Source organism: Mustela putorius, unplaced genomic scaffold, assembly GCF_011764305.1.
Source record: "Mustela putorius furo isolate JIRA1106 unplaced genomic scaffold, ASM1176430v1.1 tig00003853_pilon_pilon_pilon, whole genome shotgun sequence".
NCBI classification, from domain to species: domain Eukaryota; kingdom Metazoa; phylum Chordata; class Mammalia; order Carnivora; family Mustelidae; genus Mustela; species Mustela putorius.
This window is the reverse complement of record NW_025422005.1, coordinates 8,696,582-8,718,326: the sequence shown is the minus strand read 5'-3', so window position 1 is coordinate 8,718,326 and position 21,745 is coordinate 8,696,582. Positions and strand designations below refer to the sequence as shown.

The window sequence follows — 21,745 nt, the reverse complement described above, 5'->3', positions numbered from 1 at the left end:
TTAAATAAATCAATGGCTTGAGGAGATTAACTCAAAGCTTTTGAAAGGCTGACTTAGAAATTATGGTTTAAGCGCAGCAAACTGTGGTTGAGGAGAATGAAAGCAGAGCATACGTGAAAGATCCCAGCCCGCACTCAAGACATGGATTTGTGTAAAACAATCCCAAACACACTAGAGTCAGGGGTGTGTGTGGGGGGGGGGGGACTCAAAAGCAAATACCACCCCATCCCCCTACCTCCCCTCCCCTCACCCCCCCCACCCCGCAAGCTTTGATTTCAGGATTATTTCCTGTTCTTTAACCACTGGAATGCATACTGGACAAACCTCACACATGCAAATACACTGAAGGGAAAATGTAAATGCAAAGTGATTTTAGGTGAAGAAAGGAATTCTTCACTTCACCTAGGCCTAGATCAACCGAGCCTGACTGTGTCTGTGGAAAGGTGAGCTCCACAGACAGGGTTATCTGAACACAAAGACTTGACCAAGCGACACACTCCAAGCAGCCCTTATGGAATTCTACAGAACAATCACTGCATGTAACGAGATAAAAGTTTGTCAAGGACTTAAGAAAATCAGATCACCAAGAAATTACTGCCTAGAGCCAAAAAAAATTTTTTTGGTCCTTAAGAAGGCCTTCTCTAGGGGCACCTGGGTGACTCAACCATTAAGCATATGCCTTCAGCTCAGGTCATGATCCCAAGGTCCTGGAATCGAGCCCGGCATCGGGCTCCCTACTCAGCGGAAAGCCTGCTTCTCCCTCTCTCCCACTCCCCATGCTTGTATTCCCTCTTCCACTGTCTGTATCTCTCTCTCTCCGTCAAATAAATAAAATCTTTAAAAAAAAAAGAAGAAGAAGAAGGCCTTCTCTAGGCAGGAGAGAAGTGACTCGTCAAAGGGACAAAAAGGTAATCAGCAGGCTTTCCCAGGTTACGTGGTTCCCAAAGACGTGGTTTTTCAAAGTTTTCTTTTTAGAGCATATGAATGTGAATTGACTGCTGAATCCCATAAGGTTTTTCCAAATAACCGGGGGGCAAAAAGTGTATTATACCTTGAAGAAAAAGCGATCCTTGTAGGCACTGCCACTTAAAATCAAATCCTCAAAAACAAATACAGGAAAAGTCTTTCATTACAATACTGCAAACTATGTGCTGTCATTTGGCTTATTTAACAAAACAGAAACTCATGTGCAAAAATTTCTTCAAATATTTTAGCAATTCTTAGAGTCTAACTTCTCAGTGCATGAGCCCATATACAGATATAACCAATACAGAACATCAGGTCCTTTACCTTTTTAGGAAGGGGAGAGAAACAAAAATGGTATTATTCAACCTGATCACTCCTTCTGTTTCTAGCTGATTTCTTCCTAAAAAATTTAGTCCTCAAAACAAAAATTTTCCACAAACAAAGATATCCTGAAGAACGTACTGTCGGCTCAAAAGACCGTTTCAAAGAAGGGATTCAACTGTCCCTTGGGCAGTTGATGGCAGCACAGCTGGAATAAGATGGTGGAACAAAGTGTCCCAATGTGACGGTGAGGACAACCTTCACGAGCAAACACAAGCTCTGATACATTTGTTTAATATCTAGTCATGTTGGGGTACCTGGGAGGCTCAATTGGTTAAACATCTGCCTTCAGCTCAGGTCATGATCCGAGGGTCCTGGGATGGAGCCCCGCATCGGGCTCCCAGCTCAGCAGGGGGTCTGCTTCTCCGTCTCCCTCTGCCATCCTCTCTCCCTGGCCCCAACTCGGGTGCTCTCTCTCTCTCTGGTCTCTCTCAAATAAATAAATAAAATCTTTTTTTAAAAATCTAGTCATGTTAATTAGAAATACCTCATACTAAGGATATTTTAGAAGCGAGAACTTCCAGAAGCAGTTACCAATCTTTCTTTTCACAAATGTATCCTTCTTCTATGTTCTTTAAGACTTTGGTCAGTGAACAGCAAAATGTTTCTCTCTCAACTGCAAAACCAGACTTTCTTCATTAAGACCCAGGTTGCCAGATTCTACCAGGCCTGCTGTTAAAGACCAGTGGGGACTGATTTTATTTTTACTCTCTTAAAAAACCATACCTAAGTGGAAGCCTACTTCTCCCTATCAGAGCAGGGAAGGCCTATCATTCTGGCAGGAGGGCTTCCTCCAGCGAGGTCAACAGCAATAGAGTCCTGAATCATCAGCTCTGCCTGAGGGCAGCTACGAAGCTGAAGCTGTGAGGTCATTGTGGGGGCATTCCACCCTCCCACGCTGAGCACTGCTGCTCAGGCATCACCCTCTGCTCTGATCACTGCATAGGGTTTCTTTGAGTGACTACAAGTGAGGTGATACATGGACAACCCGCCCCTCAAACTTCGTCCAAACACCGTAACTCTGGTCTGAACCCAAGATTATGACACATGAACATGGCTGCCACGTTCACGCTGTCTGTCCGCACCCCTCTTACTCTACCGGCTCCCACTCGCTGAGTCAAGTATTTTCAGCTCAGGATGTGCAGCTTAGTAAGAGTGAGTAAATGGATGAGTGAGAAGCAAAACAAATGAAGAAAAATATGGAGACAGTAATTTGAAAACAAAATTATTTGAGTTCAGGTATTACCAACAAATGTCGTCACCTGTTACTTTCTGAACAGAGCTGAGGTTATTGGCAACGTCCTGGTGACAACTAGAACCCAACTCATAGTTTTTCATTTTCTTTTCCTTCTACACCTAAAGAGGCATACAGTAACTGCTCAAATTTGTGCGTTTTTCTGTGATCATCTTTGGAGTTCTTCCCTTGAAAATTATTTTAATGAACTCAGCCACACCCTTTAGAAAATTCCAAAGAGCCACAGGTATGCAGGCCGGGGTCCGTAAGGCACATGGTAGGGACAGCCTACCCCAGTTGACTGTCCCCACACAGGCCTAACCCTAACAGCATGGGGTGAAGGCATAGCACAGCTGAGAGTATATGGAAGGCAGACACACCAAGTCTGAGGCCTGTGCTGTATCTGTGACTAGCTGTATTATCCAAAAGAAATGACCCACCCTATCTATGTCTCCGTATCTTCAGCTCGAAAAATGGGGTTAATAAAACCAGATACCTCCTTAGGTTGCTAAGGAGAAAAAAAAAAAAATGGAGAAATACATGAAGAGCTTAGCACTGGTTGGTATATAAGAAGCATCCAATGAATGTTGACTATGTACTGCTATTATTGCCAGTCATAAGAGCTCATAATGAAATCCTGTGCATCTCCTCCTTCAAAGGCTCTCTCCCTATTTTATTAGCTATTAGACTGAAGACGGGCATGACTAGCTACGAATTTCAGTAAGTGCTTTTCTGACAAGCTAAAATGAATTTGTTCTTCATAAGCAAATATGCTGCAAAGCCACCATGGAAACCAGCAAGGTTCCATTAAAATACACACCTCGAACAGCAAGACCTCGTCCTAAGTTCCATCAGTGTTAGCCTCCCTGACTGCAGAAGTGGGTGGGAGGGGCCCGAGAGACCACCTCCGAAACCAACTCTGTGACTTACTACATGAACGTAAAATGAAAGCAACGATCTGCAGCCCAGTCACTGCTAAACATTGTCCTAAGAAATAAATAAGAGCTAAAGTCGTTTTAAACTATAAAGCCATTCGCTATATAAAATTTTATCATGAAGATAGGAACAGCTGCAGATAAACCACGGGCCCAATCCCATCCTCTGAAAAAAGGCAGGTCACGTAAAAAGTTGATCACTTATAAGGTCAGCCTGTGAGAAAAGCATTATACAGACGGAAGACTGGTTCTGTTGGTTGTTTGCATACAACTGGTAAAGGTTACAATTTACACTATCTCTATTAAAAGGTTAACTGAAATGTCAAAATAACGTCAAAAAAAAAAAAAAAAATTGTTCAAGCCGCAAAAGTAACGGCAGCTACAAGTCAGCCTGGGGCAACCTACGAAATCCTCCACTGGCAGGCGAGTAGTCGGACCGCGCGACGGAATGGATACCGACGGCTCACCTTATCTTGTAAGGAAAAGGTCCCAGGAAAACCAGCAAAGAGAAACTTGTTCTTGACCTTCAACTTCCCCAAATTTGCTACGATCAGATTATTTGATCTGGAACTTTCAGGGATAAGGAGAACGGGAGCACCCGCCTCAATATCCAGGAGAACCCGTGAACAGCGCTGGGCTTGGTCTCTCACCTGAAAAAGGAGGAAAAATTAACTCAGAGACAGGCTCAATCAATGCCCTAATCTTGCAACCAGATAGCCTCCAGTTCCCAAAAATTCCATGAATTCATAATTCTAAAACAACTGAAATCACACAGAATATATTCCAGCACCATGGGATTTCACTAGAAATCGATAACAAGATTCCAACAAGATTGGAAAACCCCCAGATATTTGGAAAGTAGACTACACACTTAATAACCCAAGGGTCAGAGACAAAATCGCAGGGAAATAGAAAAATATTTTGGCCTAACTGATTTTAAAAAAAGAAAAATGAAGCATATTCAAATCTGTGGGACACACTTAAAACGGTGCTTAATGAAAAATGTATAGTATAGTATTAAAAGCTTATTTTATGTAAAAGAATAAAGATTAAAATCAGTGACCAAAGTCTAAGAAGCTAGAAATAGGAAAAGCAAAATGAACCTAAGTAAGTAGGGGAAAAAATAATATAATGCAGAAATCAGTTATTTAGAAAACGAATAATTTTTAAAAATCAATTAAATATTTATACAACACGATACCCAACAACCATAGAATATACAGTATTTCCAGGTGTACATGGCATACTCGTTGATAATATGCCTGGGCCATGATACAGGCCTCGATAAGTTAATTATTTGAAAAGGCTGATAAAGCCAACGAACCTCTAGGTATACCAATCAAGAAAACAAAAATAGTCACTATCAGGAAGGAGTATGGGACATTGCTACAGAACCTACAAAAATTTTTTTTATTATTTTATTCATTTCGGAGAGAAAGGGAGAGAGCACGATTGAGTCGGAGTGGCAGAGGGAGAGGGAGAAGCAGACCCTCACTGAGCAGGGAACCTAATGTGGGCTTGATCCCAGGACAGTAGGATCATGACCTGAGCAGAAGGCAGATGCTTAACCGACAGAGCCACCCAGGCATCCCCACCAGAATTTAAAATATTTAAAAATGAGGCAACCTATGAACAACTTCATGCCAACAAACTGACAATTTAGATGAAGTAGAGAGATTCCTTAAAAAAGCACATGTAGGGGCACCTGGGTGGCTCAGTGGGTTAAGCCACTGCCTTCGGCTTAGGTCATGATCTCAGGGTCCTGGGATCGAGTCCCGCATCGGGCTCTCTGCTCCACAGGGAGCCTGCTTCCTCCTCTCTCTCTCTGCCTGCTTGTGATCTCTCTCTGTCAAATAAAAAAATAAAATCTTTAAAAAAAAAAAAAAAAGCACATGTACAGGGGCACCTGGGTGCCTCAGTGGGTTAAAGCCTCTGCCTTCTGCTCAGGTCATGATCTCGGGGTCCTGAGGTCGAGCCCCACATCGGGCTCTCTGCTCTGCGGGGAGCCTGCTTCCTCCTCTCTCTCTCTCTGACTGCCTCTCTGCCTACTTGTGATCTCTGTCTGTCAAATAAATAAATAAAATCTTTAAAAAAAAAAAAAAAAAGGGACGCCTGGGTGGCTCAGTTGGTTAAGCGGCTGCCTTCAGTTCAGGTCATGATCCCAGCGTCTTGGGATCGAGTCCCACATTGGGCTCCTTGCTTGGCAGGGAGCCTGCTTCTCCCTCTACCTCTGCCTGCCACTCTGTCTGCCTGTGCTTGCTCTCGCTTCTCTCTCTATGTCAAATAAATAAAATTTAAAAAAAAATCTTTATATAAAAAAAGCACACGCACAAACTATATACGGCTAACATCAGATTTACAGAATGTTTTCCCGCTTAGATAAGAAACAAGGCAGGGGGATCCCCTCTTACCACTTCTATTCAACATTATGCTGAAGTCCCTAGTCTGTATAAAAAGACCTACAGGTTGGAAAGGAAAAATGTACAACTCTCTTATTCCAAACAGCATAATCACCTATGGAGAAAATCCTAAAGATTTAGGATAAGTTTAGCAAGAATGAAGGGTAAGAGCTCGACATGTCAATATATGAAAGTTAATTATATTTCTCACACATTCAATAAACAATTGGACATTGAAATTTTCTTAAGAATTGATTATCATTTACAATAGCATCAAAATTTCAAAGACCTAGGGATCAATTTAACAAAAAAGATGTGTGAGATCAGTAAGACAATAGTGAGAGAAACTGAAGTCCTAATTAAATGGAGAGATATACCACACTAGAGGTCCAAAGACTCAATATTATTAAGAGATATATAAGGCGCCTGGGTGGCTCAGTGGGTTAAGCCTCTGCCTTCACCTCAGGTCATGATCTCAGGGTCCTGAGATGGAGCCCAGCATCGGGCTCTCTGCTCAGCGGGGAGCCTGCTTCCCACTCTCTCTCTCTGCCTACTTGTGATCTCTGTCTGTCAAATGAATAAATAAAATCTTGAAGAGAGAGAGAGAGAGATTCAGTGCAATCCCAATCAAAATCCCAGCAGATTTTACTGTAGAAAGATTCTAAAATTTGTATGGATAGGCAAAGGTCCTAAAGCAGCCAAAACACTCTGAAAAAGAACAAAGCTGGAGGACTTACACTACCCAATTTCAAGACACGGTGTAAAGCGACAGCTGTTAAGATAGTGCTAGCATATAATTAAACACAAATCAAGGGAACAGAATAGAAAGTGAAGAAATATACACATCCCTGTATGGTCCACTGTTTCTCAACAGATGTGCCAAGATAACACAAGGGGAAATGAACAGTCTAGATACTCACATGGGGAACAAAATAGCTCTCCCCTCACTTCATACAATACACAAAAATTAACTAAAGGGACACCTGGCCGGCTCAGTCAGTAGGGCATGCACCTCTTGATCTCAGGGTTGTGAGTTCAAGCCCCATGATGGGTGTAGAGATGATGTTAAAAAATAAAAATATTTAAAAATAATTTGCTCAAAATGGAACACATCTAAAATTATAAAACTTCAGAGGACACAGGAAAAAATTTTCGCCACCTAGTGGCAGACAAAGATTCCTTCAGCAAAACACAAACAGCACTAACCATAAAGGAAAAAAATTGGACTTCATCAAAATGAAAAACTTCTGCTCTTTTTTCTTTTTTTAAAGATTTTGTTTATTTATTTGACAGAGAGAGAGAACACAAGTAGGCAGAGTGGCAGGCAGAGAGAGAGGAGGAAGCAGGCTCCCCGCTGAGCAGAGAGCCCGATGTGGGGCTCGATCCCAGGACCCTGAGATCATGACCTAAGCCTAAGACAGAGGCTTTAACCCACCCAGGCACCCCCGGAAAACTTCTGCTTTTCAAAGAATAGTGTTAGGAAAATGGGAAAAAAGCCACAGACGGGGAGAAGATATTCACAACACATATATCAAAGGGCTTGTACCAGAATATACAAAAAAGGAAAGAATATCAATTCTACACAAACTCTTCTGAAAATAGAAAAGGGAACACTTCCAATTCATTCCACAAGGAAAGCATTGCCCCATTACCCAAACCAGAAGAGGCATTATATTCTATTCCAGAAAAGAAACCTACAAACTAATATGCCTCAGGAACATAGATATAAAAATCCATAACAAATCAAGAAAACTATAAAAATATGCACATAATATGTAAATGAATTGGCTGTTTTCCAATAAAACTTTATGGACATGTATATGTAGGCGCATATTCTCACAGGCCATACTTTGCCAACCCCTAGAATAACTGAATGCTTTTCTCCTACGATTAGAAACAAGGTGAGGATGTCTGCTCTCACCCTTCCATTCAACATTGTCCTGGAAGTCTTAGTGCAGTAAGAGAAGAAAAAGAGATGAAAGGCATACAGATTGAAAAGGAAAAAGTAGGGGTGCCTGGGTGGCTCAGTGGGTTAAGGCCTCTGCCTTCGGTTCGGGTCATGATCCCAGGGTCCTGGGATCGAGCCCCACATTGGGCTCTCTGCTCAGCAGGGAGCCTGCTTCCCCCTCTCTCTATGCCTGCCTCTCTGCCTACTTGTGTTCTCTCTCTCTGTCAAATAAATAAACAAAATCTTTTAAAAAAAGAAAGAAAAAGAAAAGGAAAAAATAAAACTCTATTCAAAGACAACGTGATCATCTATGCAAAAAATCCTAAAGAATCTCCAAAAAGTAACTAGAACTGGTAAGTATATCCAGCAAAGTTGCATCAATTTTATCTCTATGTATACTCTACAGAGAATTAGAAATTGAGACTTTTTAAATACCACTTATAACAGCATCAAAAATATAAAATGCCAGGCGCCTAGGTGGCTCAGTGGGTTAAGCCTCTGCCTTCGGCTCAGGTCATGATCTCAGGATCCTGGGATCGAGTCCCGCATCAGGCTCTCTGCTCCGTAACCCCCTCTCTCTCTGCCTGCCGCTCTTCCTACTTGTGATCCCTGTCAAATAAATAAATAAAAATCTGTTTAATTAAAAAAAAATGTTTTAATATTTATATATTTATATATATATATATATATAAATTTTAAAACATAATATATATAAATATTATATATTTATATATTATATTTATAATATAATTTATTTATATTTATAAATATATATTTATATTATTTATATATATAATAATATTATTATTATATTATTATTATTATTATGCACCTTGATTAAATTGATCCCTAGGCATTTTATATATATATATTTATATTATTTATAATATATATAATAATATTATATAAATAATATTATATAAATAATATATATAAAATGTTATTATATATAAATAATATATATTTATATTATTTATAATATATATAATAATATTATATAATAATATTATATATAATATATATATAAAATATTATTATATATAAATAATATAAATATATATATATATAAAATGCCTAGGGATCAATTTAATCAAGGTGCGTAAGACCAGTACATTTAAAACTACGAACACTCCTGAGAGAAACTGAAGACCTAAATAATTGGAGAAAATAGGCCACACTCAAACAAAAGACTCAACAGTACGAAGATGTCAATTCTCCAAAAGTTGACCTACAGATCCAACACAATCCCAATCAAAATTTCAGCAGGCTTTTAGAATCAGCTTGTCAGTTTCTCTAACAAAGCCTGCTGAAATTTTGATACAGAAACTGACAAGCTGACTCTAAAATCCACACAAAAAAGTAAAGCATCTAGAACAGCAAAAAAAAATTTTTTAACTTTTTATTTTTTTGGAATGATTTTTTTTTTTTTAAAGGTGGCTCCATTCCCAATGTGTAACCCAAACGCACCAAGGTGGAGATCAAGAGTCATGTGCTGTACCACGTGCACCCGTCAGGTGCCCTCACCAGAACAATTCTGAAGGCAGTTCCTTATGAAGTCAACCACACAGTTAACACCTGACGTGGCAATTCCTCTCCTCGGTCTTTACTTAAGAGAAATGAAAACATACAACCACACAAAGATCTCAACACAAGTGCTCACAGCAGTTTGATTCACAATAGCCAAAAACTTGAAAAGACCCAAATGAACATAAAGAGGGTGAATGGATAAACAAATTGTATTACATTCAACCCACAGAATACTACTCCCCAATAAAAGGAAACCACAAGGCTGCTACTTGCAACAATATGGATGGATCTCAAAAGCATTGTGCCAAGTGAAAAAAGCCAGATACAACTATGCAGTATGATTTCATTTATAGAATATTCTAAAAAAAAAAGAAAACCAGAAAAGGAAAAAATGGCAGAACTATTCTGACGGAAAACAGACCAATGGCTGCCAGACACAGGGATTAGGAGACTGTTTGCCTAGGGAAACAAGGAGACTTTGTGGGTAACAGAAATGTTCCAAAAATTTGGATGTGACTGGGGTTCCAAGACTATACAACTGTTAAAACTCATTGAATTGTACTCTTAAATTGCTTAATTTTACTGTAAGCAAATCATACCACAATAAAGTTGACAAAAAGTATGGTACACTAATATAATGAAATGTTTCTCATGTATTGATCAGTGAAAATACAGATTAAAAAACAGTGAGAACAAGACAGTCTTAATTTTCTACTTAATCACGTTTTTATTGATTTTATTATCTATAAAAAACATTTATTAGGGCAACCCTGTTGAGGCCCCTCACTTTTGAGAGCTTTTTCTGGATCTTCACTCAATAAACTTCTATCACTTTGCTCACCAAAACAAAAAAACTACTTTAAAAAAATATAAATAGGCTTTATAACATAAAAAAGCTCCTCTTTCTTTGGTGTTAAGCACACAAGTCAGGAGAATTCACAACACAATAAATAGCGTTTTCACTTTCTAACCATACATGATTTGTTGGTATGGTCCATCAACCCATGACTACTGCCTGTTTGCTTTGTTCTTTGAGTAAATTATAGAATTACAAATTAACTCATATTCACTGTAACGAACTTAGAAGGGAAAGTCAAACAAATAGAAGGAATCTGATATCAGCGTAATGTCACCGCCAGAGATCAAGGCTGTTACCATTTTGACAGGTTAGTGCAGGCTCTCAGAACGGGGGCTCTGAAGCCTGTCTACCTGAGTCGAATCCCTGCCCTGGTCCCTCAGAAGTCTGGCCAGCCTCGGTAACTTGTTAGGTCTCTGTATTTCCCTCTCCTTACCTGTGAATGGGAGGAATTGTAGGCCCTACCTTCAAGAGCCGTTGGAAGGACGAAGGAGCAGGCAAGTCTACTGCAAAGCTAATGCACTAAAACTGCACAATCCTACTCTTCCAACACGCCTTAATAGTTCCATGTTACCCATATCCCCATTAAGAGAAAAGCTGAATCATGAGTTAGCCAGAGTTCCAGGCAAGCAGAGTTAAGAACTACTGTTTCCTGGGGCACCTGGTTGGCTCAGTCAGTTAAGCATCTGCATGTGGCTCAGGGTCCTGGGATCCAGCCCCGTACTGGGCTCCCTCGTCAATAGGGAACCTGCTTCTCCCTCTCCCACTCCCCTGCTTGTGTTCCCTCTCTCTTTCTCTCTGTCAAATAAATAAATAACATCTTAAAAAAAAAAAAAAAGAATTACTGCTTCCTCACTGATGAAATGGCAATATCGCATCTGCCCAGCACCCCCTCACTGGTTATAATCATGACTCATTGTATTTTCTGCTGGATACTATCATCTCACTAAAAGGCGAGCTCCATTAAGGCAATCACCTTGTCTTCCTTGTTTTCCATTACGTTCCTAGCACTGGCAGACTCCGACAGATCATTTGTCAATGAACATTCACTAAATGATTCACAGAAATGCACAAACAGGTTGTCACAAGGGTCAGACGGGACGTGTGCGGGCACTCTGACAGCTCCCAAGCATCACGACTACACCACTAAGCGAGCACACAGCGTACTTCGTTTGTATCTCCATTTTCCTCTAACATCGGAGTCAGCAGAATAGCAAGAAGAACTTGCTACTGGTGAAACAGCTTCTACTGGCAACACCCAGGCTCCAGATTCTTGGACCAAGATTTCAAAACGCCAATACCACATCTTCACTCCGCCAAAATTCTGCCCTCCCAACTGCTCAGTAAATAAAGAAGTTTAACAAATATTTGAGACAACATGTAGAGCATAAGATGCAGGAAAACCATACCGTGCTTCTGGGATAAAAATAAATTCACACTTGGCCCAGTCGAGGTATGTGATGCTCTTATAATTTCAAACATCAAGATTAAAAAGAAATGTCAAGTGCTACTCGATCATTATTTACAGACCCTGGAAAATACAGGAATAAATAATCCAGCTTCAAGTCAAAGGCAAAGCATACCACCTATCACCAGGAAAAAGGTATTTAAATTTCAACAGCCTCAATTTTACCAGCAAATAAAAGTACATCTTTAGCTCTCTCCATACATCTAAGTATGCAAAAATCTTAAACGTAAGAGGTTCAAACAGCTAGGATTAAAGATCTTGAGATCAGCTTTTCCTCAGAGTCCATGCACTTGGCACTGTTCAAAACAGAAGATCAGGGCGCCTGGGTGGCTCAGTGGGTTGAGTGACTGCCTTTGGCTCAGGTCATGATCCCAGAGTCCTGGGATTAAGTCCCACATCGGGCTCCCAGCTCCATCGGGAGACTGCTTCTCCCTCTGACCTCCCCTCTTATTCTCTCTCATTCTGTCTCTCTCTCTCTCTCAAATAAATAAATAAAATCTTTAAAAAAAAAAAAAAGGAAGATCATTCCTTCACTACTTGTCTTACCTAACTTGGTATCACAAAAACTTCAAAGATTTACCTGTTCAATTTCTGCCTAATCCAGGAAATTAAACCCAATTACACACTAATGTACACAGTCTCACTTCCTACCCCTAGTGATTCCTCACAGTACCACTGCTGCTTAAACCACACTGGTGAAAATAATCATGCTAAGGGTACATGATTCTAATAGGCAACATTTATTAAAAGTATCAAACTGAGAGTCACAAAAATGTTCATCCCTTTGACCAAACAATATCATTTATAGGATTCAATGTTATAAAAATAATTCAAAAAATGAAAAAAAAAACAACTAGGTACACAATGCTATTCAAAACTGGAAGCAATTTAAATGTTAAAAAGCAAGGAAATGGTTAACTACACTGACTTAGATGGATTATACAGTTACCAAACAGGATCACTACGAAAAATGCAAAGCAAAATGGAAACAGATTAAGAAAAAAGGTAAACACGATGGCTTTCAAAAGTGTATGCATAGGGGCACCTGGGTGGCTTAGGCATTAAGCGTCTGCCTTCAGCTCAGGTCATGTTCCCGGGGTCCTGGGATCGAGTCCTGCAATGGGCTCCCTGCTCAACAGGGAGCCTGCTTCTCCCACTCCTACTCCCCTGCTTGTGTTCCCTCTCTCTCTGTCAAATAAATAAAATCTTTTTTTAAAAAAAGTATATGCATAAAATTAACACATTTCACGTTACTGTATGCTATTCCTCAAATGTTTTTTTTAAAAAGCATAGGGAGGTGGAATTAAAATTTTAAAAATTATTTTTAAAAAATATTTTTAATAAATATTTTTAATAAAAGGCATAAGTAGACCACAAATATAATGCCATTTTGCACCATTACTGGGGCAAAATAAAAAGGTTAACGAGTGTTGGATATGAATTAAAGGATATGAATTCATACAAGGAAGTGAATGAAAAGGAATTCTTATAAATTGCCAATGGGAATGTATAATGGGTTTTGGGAAACAATATAGTACTATCTTATAAAGCTAAACATGTGCATACCCCCTGGGCCAGAAATCGTGCTTGGAGAAACTCTTACACGTGTGTACTAAGAGACATAGTACACAACAGCAAAACACTGTAAACAACGAAATGTTCAGCAGGAAAACGGATAAATCTGTTCTACATGCAATGAACTATAACACTGAAATTAAATGTAAGGCAATCATGTGTAACAGCCTTAATGTATCTAACCAAATGAAAATGGAAAAAAAAAAAAGAAAAAGAAAAAGCAAGCAACAGAACATTAAACACAGCCTAATACCATTTTTTTTAAAAGATCAAAACAAATTAAATAAGATGTAATATGGGAACTTCTGTTTGAGGGATCACAAGACCCAAAAATCAGGAGAGTAGTTACCTAAGGAGTTGAGAGCAATGAGATGGGGAAGGAACACGTGCAGCGGCATTAGCAATGTTGTAATTTTTATTTATTTCCCAAACGTTCGAAACTGATATGCTAGAGATATTCTTTTATATGTGTCAAATACTAAATTTGTTTTAAAAATTTCTGAAGAGAAGAAAGGTTACATACTCTATGCTTACAACCATGGAAATATGCATAGGGAGACACTTAAGAAACAATGAAAACAAATTACAATATACCTGGGTACTAAGACACTGATGAGATTGACCCTTCTTTCCCATAGTCCCTATAATTTGTGCTTTTACAGATAGATAGATAGACTGATCGACTGACTTTTTTTAACTAAACAGGCTCCATGCCTAGTGTGGAGCCCAACACAGTCCTTGAACTCACAACCCTGAGATCAAGACCTGAGCTGAGATCAGGAGTCAGAGGCTTAACCAACTGAGCCACCCAAGCGCCCCTGTGCTTTCATATTTTTTAAAAATTATATTCCCTCGAAGATATAAAGGAAACAGGTAACATTATTTCCAGGAAGAGAAACTGGGTGATTGAGGAAAAGTAATTGAGAAGGAAACTTTCCTCCAAATGTCCTTTTGCGTTGATTCTATATGAAATTAACATGAAACATATTCCAAAAATTTAAATAAAATTAAACTTTTTAAAATGTTGTCACTATAAAGACAGCACCTATTTAATTATAATCTATTACTTAATGAAGCTTAAAAATAAGTTAAGTTTTACAAAGGACTGTACTGTAAACATTTTCTGTGGTTCCCAAACTCTGTGCCAAGACACCATAAAACACTGCCACGCAGGTCCATGCTGCCAGGACATTTCAAATTTTTGAAGCAAACACATCAACTGTTGGACACTGCACATACTAGACTAAGGTAGTTCACGTTCAGTGTTAGATCATGCTACTTTCCTTTCAATGACATGGCACCTTCACAAAGCTGGGTCTCTGGCAGCTGCTGTGATAAAGAGCAGGGCCATGAGACAAAGAATGAGTGCTGTCGTGTCCAGCCTCGTCCTAAATCTGAGAAGCTGAAAGGTGCCCAAGGGCACTTACATCCCTGCTAGCAAGTTATTTATTTACAAATGGGATAAAAATATAACTCTTTCACTTACATGTTATTTTTTAAACAGCTATTGAGTCATTAAGACTTGTGTACCTACTTGTTTAGACTTAACTACTTTTTTTTTTTTACTTAACTACTTTTTTTTTTTTTAAGATTTCATTTATTTATTTGAGAGAGAGAGGATGAGCACAAGTGGGTTGGGAGTGAGGCAGAGAGAGAAGTAGACTCCCCACCGAGCAGGGAGCCCGATGTGGGCTTGATCCCAGGACTCCAGGATCATGACCCGAGCCGAAGGCAGACAGACGCTTAATCGACTGAGCCACCCAGGCGCCCCTAGACTTAATTACTTTTTTTTTTTTAAGATTTTATTTATTTGACAGGCAGAGATTACAAGTAGGCAGAGAGGCAGGCAGAGAGAGAGGGAAGCAGGCTCCCCGCTAAGCAGAGAGCCCAACGTGGGGCTCGATCCCAGGCCCCTGGGATCATGACCTGAGCCGAAGGCAAAGGCTTTAACCCACTGAGCCACCCAGGTGCCCCTTAACTACTTTTTAAACGGAAAGACCATTAGGTGTGTCTTTGTCTGAGGACGTGCTGTGGAAATATTTCCAAAACACTAAGAGAACCATGAAAGAAGCTAGGAACCGCTAATCTATTTGGAAAAAAATCTCTTTATTTAACTGGTATGTTCCTTGGAAACATTTTCCAAGAGAAGTGTCTCCACCGAAGCACTAAAAAGGGATCAGAAGTCTTAAGTGTTAGCCATAAATTCCATTTATCTTCTTTAGAGGAAGCTAATGCTAAATCTTAGAGGTCATTAACACACGACACGACGAAAGGAAGAACGGAAGCTTTCCAATTACAGAAAGACTCCTGTAGATCATTGGCTACATGGAGGACACTAGTAAGCGTAAAATTATCTAATTACCTTTTCTTTTTGCAGTGAAATTTTCCAGACTTTTTCTCTAGAGGCTTAAAAGTTCTATTGATCAGTCAAACAGGAAAAGCTACTTGGGGAAATGAGCCTTCCTACCGTCTGCCCCTCGATGGCAGCTCGCTGGCGCCCCAAGACATCTTGCAGCTGCGTGAAGTGCTGGACGAAGGCCACCACCTCGGCCTGGAAGCGCTGCGTGTGCACATACTGCACGGAGGCCATCTGGAGGCTCACTCGCATGTCGTGTTCTCTCCGGAGCAGTGGGTCAGGCCGGCCGTATCTGGGAAGAAGCGCGGAAGCGTGACTAGGCAGCCAGACACAAGTCAGCACTGAAAGAAAACAGGCCTACGCAGGGGTTTCCCCTAGAAAGCTGCTGTAACTAGTGAAATGCCACTCTGCAATCCGGTTTGACATAGCAGACCCCAACAGCCGCTCTTCTCCGGAGCCACGGCAACACGCTGAGGATACAAAATGCAAGTCTGGGATGATGGCCACGGCTGTGAACAGGTGGGCAGCCGCGGCTCGAGCCTCCCTCTGGATTCTAGAACTCCCCCAGCAGCCACCTGCAGCTCACACCTCTCACTAGCGTTCCTTCCCGGCCTTTAGGGAAAAGTGATTCTCCCCGCTCGAAGACTGTAATGATATGGACTCGAGAGATAAAAAGTACGTCCAAGAACAAGGGCGAAAGAACATTAAGTGACACAATCAGTGTTTCTGGGGAAAACGGTCTCCTGGAGGCAGAAAGCTGTCTTCTTTTTGCTTCGTGAAATGGAGGCCAAAGAGGTTTAGCCTCTACATTCCAAGACAGGTTAGAAAACGTTTATGAATGGTTTTCAATTTAAAAGCCATGGCATCATTTAATAAATTATACAAGACACAGTCCCAGGGGCAAGAAACTCACATTTGCTTAAGCACCTATTTTGTGCCAGGCAGACAGTTAGGACTTTTATATTAATTATCCCATTTATCATAGAATTACACCCCATTGGGCACCTGGGTGACTCAGTGGGTTAAGCCTCTGCCTTTGGCTCAGATCATGATCTCAGGGTCCTGGGATCAAGCCCCGCATCAGGCTCTCCACTCAGTGCGGAGCCTGCTTCCCCCTCTCTCTCTGCCTGCCTCTCTGCCTACTTGTGATCTCTGTCAAATAAATAAATAAAATCTTAAAAAAAAAAAAAAAAAGAGTTACACCACTGTGGTAGGTAATAATATAAACACACCAATCTACATTCTCAGTAGAGTGTGATATACTTCCCCCGAAAATGAAATAAAAAGTCCTCAGACATCTTTGGGGACAGTTTTTCTCAATTCTAGTTAAACATGAGAATAACTTTACAAATGTTTAAAAAAAAAAAAAAACAACTTAGATTATTTGGGGGCAGAGCTCGATATCTATTTTTTCCAACAGCTCCCCAATATGTTGAAAACCCAGGATTTTCAGCCTAGTGAAGAAACCATTCTTTAAAAACTACATAGGTCCCAAAATGCCTTCTAAACTCTAAAACTGAAAAAATTCAATGTATATTGTCTTTATACAGAAAAAAATGTGTGATATCATTTAACATCCACATCTTTGGCAACTTTTTCAGGCTGAAATCATTCCAGAACCTTGAGAACTAGATGAAAACTGATCTACCTTTGTCCCTTCAATGTCCATTCAATATTTAGATAGAAAAACTGACTCATGGAAATTAAGTGACTTGCTTAAGGTCACATAACAAGCGAGCACAAAGCCGGCAGGAGAGCCCAGGCTTTTGAATAACCACAATTATTTTGGGGCACCTGGCGGGCTCAGTCAGTGGAACACGCAACTCTTACCTCAAGATTGTGAGTTTGAGCCCCAGGGTGGGTGTAGAGATTACTTAAAAAAAAAAAAATCTTTAGGAAAAAATTATTTCAATCCCACACCATCTGTTTATGAAGACTGAGTAGCCCGCTTCAACACAGATCAGTCTTACTATAAATCAGGATTCCCTGCAACTAGATCATGTCAATTTTACCTAAGAAGGTAACATTTTCTTAAATTTTTATTATTTAGCCAACAAGAATTTCAAATAGCAAGCAAATGTAACAAAATGTCAAATGAGAAAAACTGGTATTTTTACTTAAAAGTCTGGAAGATGAGCGCTTCTTCCCCACTGGTTGTGAAGCGCTCTCTGTAGAATTCTCCGTGCGCTGTGAGGTCACTCAGGGACAGGCTCCCGATGCTGCCCTGTAAGGCCAGGTCTCCGTCTAGGAATGTTAAAATTAGAACACATTCTTATGTATCTATTTTGATCCTACACCTTAAATATGTCTGGCACAAAACCGACAAACACATGCCTCAGACTTTTCACTATTTAATCAAATTAAATGTCAAAGGCAAATCTTCATATTCCAATCCACCCACCAAAAACATTTTCCATATTGTTTCAAACAGTCTCAGTGCAGAAGTCCAAAGGGGGTTGAAACAATACAGCAATATCATACTTTACCCTTTAGAAGGGGAGAGAAATTAAATGCATACACAAACTAAAGGATAAAACATTTCTAAAAACAGACAAAATGGGATCCATTCAGAGATTAAGACCATTAACTGGAATTAGTGAAACAGCAAAAGGTCTATTAATTGTACTGAGGATAAAAGAATTAAGGAGGAAGTGTCAGAGATATGTCAGGTATTCGGGAAACATTAGGTGGGTGTTAGTGTGATTTAATTTTAAAAAGGGCAATTAATGAGACCGACACTGGAGACAGGTATAAAACTACTCCGGTATTACAAGAGTGAAAGCCCTTGAAGGTGGAAACGAACAGAGAAGGATGATGAGACATGTGCCTCTGAGACGTGGACCTGTGATGAATCATTCTTTACACGGTGTGGATATTAAAAAGTGTGACTGAGAACAGTTGCTTCCATAAAACGAGTTTTATCGTCCTAATTAGCACTACAGAGCAATGACTTCTGTGTCTGTGTTCAACATGCCAGCTCAGCTCTCAGGGAACTGAAGACGTACTTACATTTGGCCCTTGATGTCATCTAACAATAAACCCCAAACTTCTCCCAATTTTAGAGACCCATCTCTTCTGAGCTTTTATAAATTAACTGAATTTACATCAGGCATGAAATCTCAGTATCAGATCATTCCTTTCCCGAAACACATTCTTGTTTACACTACAGAGGCGACTCCTGAGCTGTGATCTTCCGTTATTTCATTATCTGTTCTGAGGAAGGAATAGTGCTTTATTCACACTTCATAAACCTCTTCTATTTAGAACTTGATGTAGCTGATCCCTTGTGTTCAGCTAACAATTTCAACCCGCAGAACGCCAGCTTTGCAATTTCCTCCCGCCTAAAACTACACCCCTTACTGGTGGCTATTATGGCAACAGAGTGAACATACACCCTGGTTTCCCAGGTATAATTATTAATAATGTCCCCTTTCACTCTCAAAATGTCCTGATTTGGACAAAAAATTATATAATTATAAATTATATAATCACCCTAGACAGAGTTTGTTAAAAACACAGATAGATGCCAGGGCCCCATCCCAACCTAATGAATCATATTTTGGGGCGGGGTGGGGGGGCGGCGGCCAGACACATGCATTTTTAGCAAGCTGGCCACATGATTCCAGTGTTTGGAAACCCCCACCAGAAACCACAGCCAGACCAAGAACCACAATCCAAGCCACGGATCCCTCACCTTACTTTGCATGTGAAGACAATTACATTTGTGAGCAGGAGGTCCAAATGCTTACCGCATTTTGCAAGTTTGCTTTCTCCCCACTTACCAATCATTTCCAGGTGTGCAGCCAATTTGGACACGCTGGCTTTAGCAAGCTCACTGGTGGTCTTATTCAGCACGAGAGAGAGCGAATGAACCTAAGAACGTGGGAGATAAAGCAAGGCAGATCTTACTTGGGGAGAAAAGGCATGTGTCAGGCAAACAGCAGAAGCAAATCGAGGAAGATACAGTAAGGGCTCGGGAAATATGACGGGAACACTTTTGCGGACGCCAATTTCATTTCAGCTTTCTTGTTCCATCACACACTATCAGAGGAGACAGTTAATGAGAAAAGGCTCCACAGGACAACCTAAAACCCAGGGCCCACAGCGGCATCTCTGGGCTCACCTCATCTGGACTTTGTCCGTGAAACGTGTTACATTATAAAACAATCATTCTCGTTTTTGCATTTGTTTATCGTATTACGCTATTCTGTAATCACTCACAGAGATTCATTAAGTCCTACCCTAAGAAATCTGTCCAAGCAAAATGATAAATACGATTTAGAATCCTGTTTAATGACTAGACAAACATTTAACAGGACCATTGCTGACCAGCTGGGACTTGGCCTAGGAACCAGAGTCCAAGATCTTCTTTTTGAGGGATGAGCCGAAACAGAAGAATGCCAAAATCCTTGGTCTTAGGAACCACATTTCTTATAACAAATAAATCCTGTACTGTAACACTGTCATTTCAAACATTCAAAGGACTTCTATATGTAGGATGTGTTGAGACAGGTGCCTTAGCATCAACCCCAGGGATAAGAGATCAGTTGGGGAGAAGGAAGGAGAAGGGAAAAGATGGAACCTCAATCCACACACACTGCTTCCAAGCACCAGACTCAGCCCTGCATCTCCAGGGCCTGCCCCTAAGCCTGTGCTCCGTTAAGTTTGATGAATGAACAATAAGGAGCAAAAAAGATGGGGGAAGAAAGAAAGAAAATAATACACAGAAAATAAGAAGGAGGAAAACTTGTAGAGGAAGGCAGAGAAAAAAGGAGGGGATTATTCTAGGTGCGGTGGCCTTGGAGGCCGCAGAAAGCTTGCTGACACAGACACATCGGTCTCAAGGAAACCAGATTATCATGAGGCAGGGAAACAAAGCCCCTCGTCACTTAATCACCCAAAGAACAAATACAGTGGGGTTAAAAATGCTTTGATTAGAGGAACCCAGCTGTCACCCCCTGACCCCACTCTTAGCACAAATCCTAGTGTCACTCTATGTGGGACCATGAGATGCTGTACACCCTCAAGCACGACACAACAGGAAGCACCCAGAGTGACCCACGAAGTGTCAACCAAAAGTCGAACCTCAATCTGAGGAAGCCTCCAGAGCTAACTTTCGTTTCTAAAATGAGAAGATCAAAGAAGATAGGTGGCACCTGATGGAAACCAAAAGACACATCCAGAATGTGGGACAGTCTACAGGACACCAGCCCAGTTTCTACAAGCCAGTGGCAAGGCGGGGAATACAGACTGGTTTTCTGTATTAACAGAGATTAGGAGCTAGGATAGCAACGGGATTAAACATGATTCTCCTCCCTGACGGCTCCCGGGCAGCCAGAGCCAGGCTGCCTTTGCTACAACAAGTAGCTGAAGTACGTCACCCTCCAGGCACGGATGGCATCGGCCACAGCAGGGGGCCCCGGGCTCTGGGTGGCTGTCACTCTGAGGACGTGCCCCAAAGGGTCCACTGCATTAGCTGCTTACCCATCTTCCTGTGCTAGCGCACGGAACAGAAAAACCTTAAAATCAAACGCGATCTGGGGTGCCTGGGTGGCTCAGTGGTTTAAAAAGGCTCTGCCTTCAGCTCGGGTCATGATCCCAGGGTCCTGGGATCGAGCCCCACATCGGGCTCTCTGCTCAGCAGGGAGCCTGCTTCATCTTCTCTCTCTGCCTACTTGTGATCTCTGTCAAATAAATAAATTTTTAAAAAAATCAAACGCGATCTTTTTTATGTGTTTTTAAACATCTACGCTAGGAGTACCAACGACAGGTTACAAATCTGGTAATCCACGTAACAGCAAAAAAACACACAAGTCCTCGTTCGCTGAGTGCTCGCTTCATGCCACACACTGCGCACCGGGCCCCGCTCGTGTAGTTCTCTCGCCGAGTCCTTGCAGCAGCAAGGCACCGCTCAACACCCCCCCAGTTCACTGATGAGGAAAATGGGGGAGAAAGAAGTTAAAAACTGTCCCCGAGACCACAGAGCCAGAAGATAGAGCAAAAGTGCCAGGACTCCAACCCAGGCAGTCTGACGTGACTTCACTCTCTGTGGCTGTCCTGTTGCCTCAGTGAGAGCCAACGATGTCCTGAGTGAGCAGGG

General features: G+C 40.9%; 1 protein-coding gene across 13 annotated transcripts in view; it reads right to left on the bottom strand.

The window, feature by feature from the left end:
* The window catches only part of VPS13D (vacuolar protein sorting 13 homolog D), a 253,025-nt gene that overhangs the window by 192,752 nt on the left and 38,528 nt on the right, over positions 1–21,745 (bottom strand). For all 13 annotated transcript variants that reach the window (XR_006601667.1, XR_006601666.1, XR_006601668.1 and 10 more), the window contains 4 exons: positions 19,428–19,518; positions 17,763–17,889; positions 15,757–15,937; positions 3,984–4,166 (listed from right to left, as the gene is read on the bottom strand). Coding sequence is in view for 10 of the 13 variants with exons in the window: in XM_045063766.1 (XP_044919701.1) it covers positions 3,984–4,166; positions 15,757–15,937; positions 17,763–17,889; positions 19,428–19,518 (582 nt within the window). In the remaining 3 variants the exon portion in view is untranslated. The remainder of the gene's footprint in view (positions 1–3,983; positions 4,167–15,756; positions 15,938–17,762; positions 17,890–19,427; positions 19,519–21,745) is intronic.